General features: G+C 43.5%; 1 protein-coding gene across 1 annotated transcript in view; it reads left to right on the top strand.

The window, feature by feature from the left end:
* The first annotated feature begins 356 nt into the window (after positions 1–356).
* The window catches only part of ca10a (carbonic anhydrase Xa), a 439,876-nt gene continuing 430,789 nt past the window's right edge, over positions 357–9,443 (top strand). The window contains exon 1 of the mRNA XM_034075221.2: positions 357–881. Within this exon, the coding sequence (XP_033931112.1) occupies positions 821–881 (61 nt within the window). The 5' untranslated portion in view covers positions 357–820. The remainder of the gene's footprint in view (positions 882–9,443) is intronic.

Genomic DNA, 9,443 nt, shown 5'->3' with positions numbered 1-9,443 from the left:
GAAGAAGAAGAAGAAGAAGAAGAAGAAGTGACGTCAGCGGCTTAATTTACCTCCTCTCTCGGGGACTTATTCCGGTGTGAACGCGATCTGTACTTAGTTCATCAGTTCAGTACTGGAACTAAGTACGGCAAAGTACTTGGTGTGAAAGCGCCAATATATAGCAAGTTTGATGTGTTCTGGTTTTATGTCCACATTTTATCTTCACACTTCGTATAAATTGTAATCCTGATCAGGGAAATGCAAGCCAACCTAAATCAACAAACTAAAGCTTTTATTTTGACAGTCCAAACAGGAAATGCTAGTGTTACTCCGCGCAGCTTCCCGCAGGTCCCTCTCAGTGTAGTGTGTATATCGGAGGCTCGCCACCTGGCTGCGAGTTTGGAGTTGTGAGGCGTCTTGTAGGTGTGATCCACAGCTGCCCCCCCTCCCTCTCTCTAATCTGCGCGTTCTTCTCCTCTCTTCGCACACAGAGGCTTCCTGACTCGGTCATGTGTGACTCCCCCCGGTGAGGACGGGATGGCCACTCTGTGAATCGGCGCCAGATGGATGGATGGACGTGTCCGTAGTGCGCTCTGGAATACTGCTGTGAACTGAACAGGCTCTTTCTCTGGAGTTCACATTTTTTCTCACCATATCTGGAATTGTTACATTTAGTGGTGTGCTCGTCTACATTCCCTCCCCTGTCTGTGATCACCTGCTCTCTGAGTGGAGTGGACCATACCTGGAGGAAGGCGCAGCGCGGGATCAGTGAGAGAGAGCAGGACATCTGTGTGTGTTTCTTTCTAACCTGTGTGGAATGCACGTGGAATGAAGACAGAGGATGGATATCATTTGGGAAATATTGATCATTCTTCAAGCCAATGTGATTGTCTGCATATCAGGTGAGTTATGGGCGTCATGCTGGGCAGGTGCCTCGCTTAAATTCACATATTGTCTTTCACTCTTTTCCTGACATCTGATATGATTGAGTGGGCTTTGGCTCGTGGGGCAAAACAATCACGATGAATGCCTGTCAGGACGCAGAATGCACCCACAGAGTGCCTGCCGTTCTCTTTTAGTACTCAGTTTAAAGGTCTCTCTCTCTCTCTCTCTCTCTCTCTCCCCGTGTGTGCGTGTGTGTCCATCAGGCTTCTGACGCACGCAGAACATGGGTGGGCTTTTAACGCGTACCCGAATGAACAGGATGGTTTCAGTTAGCGTTTTGCTCCACGGACATGTCGCGTATTTCTAAGACTCTCTTCTCCTCTCCTCTCCTCTCCTCTCCTCTCCTCTCCTCTCCTCTCCTCTCCTCTCCTCTCCTCTCCTCTCCTCTCCTCTCCTCTCCTCTCCTCTCCTCTCCTCTCCTCTCCTCTCCTCTCCTCTCCGTCGGTGTGAAGTGTCTGGGCTGCTGAAACAATTCAGTTAAGAGTTGTTATCAAACAGAGCAGTAGTGCGCACGGTGAGCGCAGGCAGAATGTTCTACTGCTTCAGCGGAACGTAACACCATGATATTCCACCGTGATTCAGTTAGTGTGTTGCACTACTTTTTTATCATCAGAGTCTAATTCAGTGACATTACATTGCATTTAGCGGACGCTTTTATCCAAAGCGACTTACAATAAGTGCGTTCGAAGATACAAACTTGAAGAAAACAGAATCATATACGTAGGCCTACATCATTCATAGAGCCAAAACATTTCAAGTGCTACTCAACTAGCTTTAGATAAGCCAGCCCTTTATTAGTATATGAGTGCTTTGATAGTAATTCTATCGCTCGAAGTGGAGTCGAAAGAGATGAGTTTTCAGTCTGCGCCGGAAGTGCAGTGACAATTTCGCAAAAATCACAATTGCACCTATTTTGATGTGCGCACAAAAGTTGTACACTTAATATCGAATCATAAAGGCAGTAGATGTATCCTGACTTTGACTTACAGTACAGACACAGAATAAGAAATACATGTGGGTAACGGTAAGAGTATTTGAGTTTATATTACGATGAATACAACTATAAAGGCGAATAGAGACTATCACAAACTATATGTTTTTGCATCCCTGGTTTCAAGAGACTCACATGCACTAACTGATACTGGTGCGTATGCCCGTATTTACGCAATACGCTCGCCATGCTGTCCACTCTCCTCAGTGCCTTGGCCCCTGTCTCATAGAGGTAAAGGGCGTTATGTGACGATCACCCTGCTTCAGCTGCCCAGCCCCACCCAACTGTTTAGCTGTTTGGCTTCTATGGAGGTCAGCCAACCAGGAACAAGATTCAGTTTCAAGTGAGAGCATTATTGGAGTAAATTGGTGAAGAGTTATGAGGTTGCATTGACTACTTCCATAGGCAATAGTATATCATTAGTTCTTTCTCAAACTAACCTGATCTTAACACTTAAATAGGTATTGGTATAAGGCAATACAAAAAGTGTTGGTGTATATTATTTGTGTGTGTGTGTGTGTGTGTGTGCGTGTGTGTGTCTGTGTGTGTATGTGTGTGTGTGTGTGTGTGTGTGTGTGTGTGTGTGTGTGTGTGTGTGTGTGTGTGTGTGTGTGTGTGTGTGTGTGTGTGTGTGTGTGTGTTTGTGTGTGTGTAAATCACCATTAGTACAGTTCACCATGTATTCTGGTATTTTCTGTTGAATGTTCACCAGCGCAGGGATGGCCTCAATGTTCTTATTCCCTCGTATCTCTGTGATAAAGGTGAAGAGCCCCTCCTTCCATAGCCGCTTTCACACCAAGTACTTTGCCGTACTTAGTTCCCAGCACTTATGGCACATTTCCACTGCAGCGGGTAGCCCCGTTTAAGCGTCCTCGCTCAGGCCTCGGGCTGCCTCGCTGGCCGTCCGAGGCCGTGGCGCATTCCCATTACAGTTTAGGACCTGGGGTAGCAACGCAGTGTAGGCGGGGCATCTGTGCAGAGACATCCTGGAACACTTTCACATTTCGAGTTGTTCCGTCGAGCTCCCGCTGGATTTGATCATCCCCAATGAGATGTGGGAACGTCAAAAAATGCTGTGTATAAAAATGCTGCAAGCTTGCTTCTAGATATATATGCGACGCTAGGGATGATCTCACGCGCGATCTTGTAACGATTCTCTCTGACCAATCAGCAGTCGAGAGTGTTGACGTCACTAGTTCAGCCCTGACCCTGGCCTGATAGAACCACGATTTTATGGGGCCGTAAAAAGAGGGGAAAAGTACCCGGTAGCCGGAGCTACGCTATATGGAAAGGCCTGGCCGCTTGAGGACGGTTAAGGACGCTTAAACGGGGCTACCCGCTGCAGTGGAAATGCGCCATTAGTTCCCAGCACTTAGTGCCCCATGGAACTAAGGGCCGATCGCGTTCACACCGGAATAAGTTCCCTGAGGGAAGATTACGCAAATGAGCCGCTGACGTCACTTCTTCTTCTTCTGCTTTGGGCTTACTGGCAGGCTGCAAACAACTTCACGGCGTATACTGCCACCCCAAGTCCCCGGCCGGAAGTCCCCGGAGTTGGGGACTGGCTTCAGTAGAAGCTGCTGGGAGTCCCAGCAGCTTCTACTGAAGCCTTCCGAGTAAATCGCCAGAACGCCGACACCTCCTCATCTCCACCGCTCCCATGCTTTTTTCTCCCCTCACCTCTCTAGCAGGCACTAACAATGGGGGTAAAAGTACTCTGAACTAAGTTCTCTTTTTGGTGTGAACGCAAAATTCCAGGCACTAACGGAACTAAACGGGAAAAGTACGGGTAAAAGTACTCCGGTGTGAAAGCTCCTAATACTGCCACTGAGGCCCCAATTCAGACCCCTCAGCTCCGTGGCCAGCAGTGTGGATGTGTGTAGCTGAGCGGATGTGATCAGCGTGTTCCTGCAAACCAGACGCTTCCTCTCAGGGAAATCTCTGAATACATAAAGGTTAAAAAAAGAATATCCATGTAGACCTCACTACCTTCAAAAGTACACAAAAGGTGTGAAGTGGATTTTCTAAATCTGTTCAGGCATTAGTCTTAACATTTGACAGTAAGCCTGCATTACTGGAGCTGTGCGGTTTAACAATGAGGCCGGGGAGGTCTAATGGAAAAGAATTGCATTTTGGGAAGAGTGGTTCCACTTTTCTTTTTATTGACTCAAATTAAGACTTAAAACTTCAACAGAATTACAACTTTTATTGCAAAACTTGCAAATGTCAGATTCCAGTGTTGAGTAAATGTGTACCTAATATGTTATTACTACGTTCTAGTTCTTTATGACAGTGTATTTCAATAGATTTGCTATTTCCTTTTCATCCACATATAGTCTGCTTCTCTGTATGCTCACACACTGGCATGCTTGCTAACCTTGTGTGATATTTGCACTTGTTGTTTGAGTCACATTTGACAGAGAAGGTCTTCTTGTAGTGATGCTTGGGATTTTCAGCATTTTTCTACAAAATGGAATGTTATTAATTGATCAAGCGATGCTGACATATATCCAAACCAGAATCAGCTTCATTGGCAGAGTATGTGTACAGTCCAGCCTTCCAGATTGTCCTGAGCGTACCTGAGGGCCAGCTGTCCCCCCACCCCACTGTCTGCTGACTCATCGCCCTCCCAGATCAAGCTGATGATTTGTGTAATCTAAAAACTTCAGTGTGTTCACAAACATTCTGAAACACACACAGAATGTCAAAGTCAGTCTAACAAACCTTCCCTCAGTAAGGAGGAGACCCTGCTGCGAGGTGATGGTGCGATGGGACAATCGTTAAAACAAGTGATAATGTGCATACAACGGACAGTAATATCTGCCATCTCAAATACACTGTTAAGACAGTGTAATTGCAATGTATTGAACACATAGCCCTACTTGCGCAGTAGCCTAATTCTCTTGCTGGTTGCTATATTTATTGGCTTACGTTTTTTTCATCATGCTGGTACATGTAGGTACATGTAGTACTGCATCTATTTAACGGGTCTGTTCTCTGTGACTTCTGCCGTGCTGATCAGCAGCGATAGTTGTCATCTATAAACCAGCAACACTGTTACATTTGACCAGCTCCCGAATATCTCTTGTGATCTTTTTCTTAGCTGGCATTTTGGCTGGCTGTGTGTGGGAGAGATTTCTAATGAATGCACAAACCTAAACAACACCTACCTGCGTGATGTTTTCTGAACTGATGATGTCGTTCAGCGTTTGGCGAATAGTTCTACCTCTTTGTCTTTTGTATGCACCCTTTATGCCAAGGCAATTTCCTGGTATGTGTAAACCTACATGGTAACAAAACTGATTCTGATTCAGATGTGCCATTTATTCATCTGCTTAATAAACTCTTAAGGCTCTTTCAAGTCCTCCTTGCTAGTCCTACATTGGGCTCTCTCGAGGGTTTGAATGACTTTTAGATGTACTAGGAGATAGTGTTTACTATAAGGGGGTAATTATTTGATAATGTCAGAATTCTAAGATTTGTCTGAACACCTTGTCACTAGGGAAAAGTCTTTGTGAATACAGGCTTATGAGTTGAACATCTGGATCTCCTGATTGTAGTTGTGTGTGTAGAGGCAGAACAATCAGTGGGGAGACAACACATCCCTGGGGGATGCCAGTGCTGATGGTGCTTGATGTGTTTTTTACCCCAGACTTACAATGCTGCTTCCGGTCTGTTGGAAGCTAGGGACCCACTGACCCGTGGGGTAAAGTAATCTATCTCTTTTCTATGACGTCATGTACTGTAGGCCAACAGCAGTCTCCTAGAGCAGTGGTTCCCAAACTTGTTGTGCCCAAGGCACACCAAAGGACAAGTAAAAATCTCAAGGCACACCTATTGTGCAAAATAGCCCTTATAAGTTATAAGGGCTATTTTAACACGTGTTATAAGTTAGAACACGTGTTATCTCTCATATCATGTAAAATATCTGTAAATGTGCATAATTATTTACTAATGCCAAATAAAATGTGACAAAGACAACTATATTACTCATGAAATATTTATTAACGAAATATTTCAGAAATTAATTTGAAACGTTATCAAATTAGGCTTCATCAAAGCAGCAACACACTCATTTAAACCAGACAGGTCACAACATTAAACATGAGACAAAGGAAATTCAGCACAGAGAACTGTCAATGCAAGGAAGCTGCATTGTCCATGGTCCTGAACTACAAATTATAAATGTAACATTTCAGCAGAGATGGGGTCGTTACTAAAAAAAAAGTAATATATTACACTACTTCGTTACTCTCTACATAAAGTAACTCGTTACTTTACTCGTTTTCCTATCTGACCGTGGCTGTTCTCTGTCTCCTACTATCTGTATATTTTGCGCAGTCTATCTCTGCTCACGCTGTTGCGTCGGCGTGTTCTCCTGCGTGTTGGCCATGTGTTGCACTGGAACCAGACACCGCAAAGACTTCAGCCGAGCACGTACGAACTGCGCATGCGTGAGTGGCAATAACTCTCCTTACCAGCAGGCGGCGGTAGTGTGTATTCGTCATTCAAAGCAGGCAACAACCGGAAGACAGAGAAGAAGAACAGACTGTGATATAAACAAACAACAAATAGCGTGTGCGGTAGCTCCACCTTAGCATGTGTTCTTTGCAGGTGTGTGTTGAGGTTTGACGTGGTGTTTACAGCAGTGGATAACAGCTTCTGGCCTGGACACAGTTTGCACCTCACCGTCACATTCCTGTCTATTCTTCGGATGAACTCAAAATAATGGGCATACCTCCACGGCTCCACCCCTCGAGAGTTATCGCTGACTCAGCCATGTGTATGCAGCACTGCAGGTGGAGATGTGGACGCGCAAGTCGCGCAGATTACGTACATATAAACCTACAAAGTACTGATATAGTAAATTAAAAAATAATTATTTTTGGGTAGTTGTATAATTGCGTATGGTTGTCACAAAATCCCACGGCACACCCGGACTTGCCCCACGGCACACCAGTGTGCCGCGGCACACCGTTTGGGAACCACTGTCCTAGAGAGTCAGGGCCGCAGAAATTCAGGGAGACAGCTCTAGTTCCTGAATCCTGTGATCTTGTGGACAGGTATGATGTGTTTAATGGCTATTTTCCAACTTTTCAGAGTAGCACAGCGTAATTAGCTTTTATTGTCCACTCTGATCTTCTTTGTCAGTGCAATTCTGGCCTGGCTTACAGGAATTATTGTATAGAACTCATTCTTGGCATAATGTAGTTGCCTGAGTTGTGGTTTATGCAAAAAGTTACACACAAATCTTGTATTGTTGAAATGTTGAAAGGAAATGCTTTTATTTTGAAGTGCAAGGAAGTATCCTGCTCTGTGTTTGATGTATGAATGAAATGAAATGAGATGTTGAGTGCATGTTTCCCCGTCTACTACCGTTCTTGTTGTAAACTGCTGCAATAATAAACAGTGAAATGTTCAGTTTGGACCCGCTTTGTTCTATTGGAAGCTTCCACTACACAACATGTGTGTTGTCACAGTGTCACAGAGTTGTAGGTCCGTAGCAATGAAAGCAGCAGCTATATTCTCTCCTCACAGTGTTGAGCACAGGCGGAGCAGCTTCTGTGTTGAGGGAGAACATGGACCAGTGGTCCGAGAATGCCAAAGCTGCATGGGGTACAAGGCGAGAGGCATCCTATAATATAGTGTAGCGGTGGTCCAGTGCTTCTTTGTTTTGGAGGTTTGCGAGTTAAAGTCCCAAAACAATGAGCATATATATATATATATATATATATGTCATATTATGTTAGGTTATCTATTGTATTTATATATGTTATCCTTCAGCATCTATTTGGAGTCATGTTTCTGTCCACCTGATGTAGGTTTGTTCTTGATTCACTCTCCTAAATGCGAGTGTATAATGTTTTTTTCAGGGGTTTTTTTTCACATTACTTTTGTACTGAAAACAGCTTAACTGGTGTGTCTGGAAAAAAAGTTTGATGAAAACCGTGAGACTGAACCAGAACAGTAAAACCATGAAGTCAAAACAATGAGCTAACAGAGGCTGAATGATGCTTATCAATCACTACAAACAACACCTTTACCAAACACATCCATTGCTGCCTTAAAGAGATGCAGCGTGGCAGCTTTACTCAGCTACCAGGAGTTGAATAAGTAAAACATTGAGTAGAAACACATCTCTCTGAAATGGAACTTAGAAGTTAGCCCTGCCTCTTTCCATATGGGACTTGTTGGTCTGTCAGTTGTGTGTCCAAAGAAAAGTGTTCAGGGAGTAATCATTATTTATTTCTAGACAGAAACGCCTATGGAGAGATTTGTTTTGTAATGCTTTGCACCTCTCAGAATGATATTCACCTCCGTTGTGTTGCAGGTGGAACTATTTGCCATCATAAGGCATGAGGTCAGAGGTCAGGTGCTCTGGGGATTTTTGACCACTACAATTTCCTTTAACACTTTGACCGTTTGCCCTGGCTGTAAATTAAAATCCTCTAGCTGTGTGACTGGTGTTAATGCAGGGTCAATCTCATCAACAGTCCCAACCAAAGCCTTTCCTCCATTCTGATTTGTCAACATGTTTTATTCCCTCTCCTCTTTGTGCGTGTTTTTATACATGTGTTAAGCATACATTGTTTGTGCTGGTTCCTTCAGTTACAGGAAAATACTATTGTAAAAAATAGAATTCTTGGATTGCTTAATTAACATTAAAAAATGGTTTCATGGTTATCTCACAATGGTACTTTGATGTTACGTGTTACATATAGAATATTCTAGGCTGAACTCCTCCTCAGCCTCTGTAGTATTTAACGAGGTCTGTTTTATACGTGGCATTCTCATTCAGGGCTGTAGAGTTAACACTGCTCTCTTTCACTTGATCTAGAAATACAATATATTAACAGCTAGGATAAAGAATGCCTTAATATATCCTCATGTTGTTTCCATATATCTCCTTACATGGTATTCCACAAAAACAGCATATATAAATATACGACACATAAAACAATGCTATGGATGGCAATAGCCAGAGGCCGAAGGGCACGAATAAGCCCTGTGCTGGGTCAACACACCACCACTGTACATCGAGATCAGGAAGTCAAACCTGGGCTGGATTTTCCATGTTTCTATGGAAACAGATAGGTTTTCATTAATAATATGTTTAACCAACTATCACATCTGGTGGAATCATTTGATCATGATTCAGTCAACATGCAAACAAGTGTTTTTTACAATTATCACCCATATGAATTTACATTTGAATACAACTGAACTGCATTGTCACTTCTGTTTGAGAGAAGCTGTTTTTCTTGTAATGTTAAGGCAGACAAACTCCAGGTAGAAAAACACAGATGGTTTTGCTGCATGATTAAGTAGTTATTAAGTAATTAAGGAATAAGTAATAAAACTACCTTTTGATTTCACACACTTGAACAGCAGTCTCCTGGATGACGGTTCTGTTTGTTTGTTTGACCCACCCGTCCTCCTCCATACCCGCATTGTTCCTGATTCATCCAAGACCAATGTGGTCAAGGACACATTCCATTTGGCTCAAAACCAAATTCTTCTGCGTTGT

This window comes from Pseudochaenichthys georgianus, chromosome 23, assembly GCF_902827115.2.
Source record: "Pseudochaenichthys georgianus chromosome 23, fPseGeo1.2, whole genome shotgun sequence".
Classification (NCBI taxonomy): Eukaryota; Metazoa; Chordata; class Actinopteri; order Perciformes; family Channichthyidae; genus Pseudochaenichthys; species Pseudochaenichthys georgianus.
This window is presented reverse-complemented; position numbering and strand designations above follow the sequence as displayed.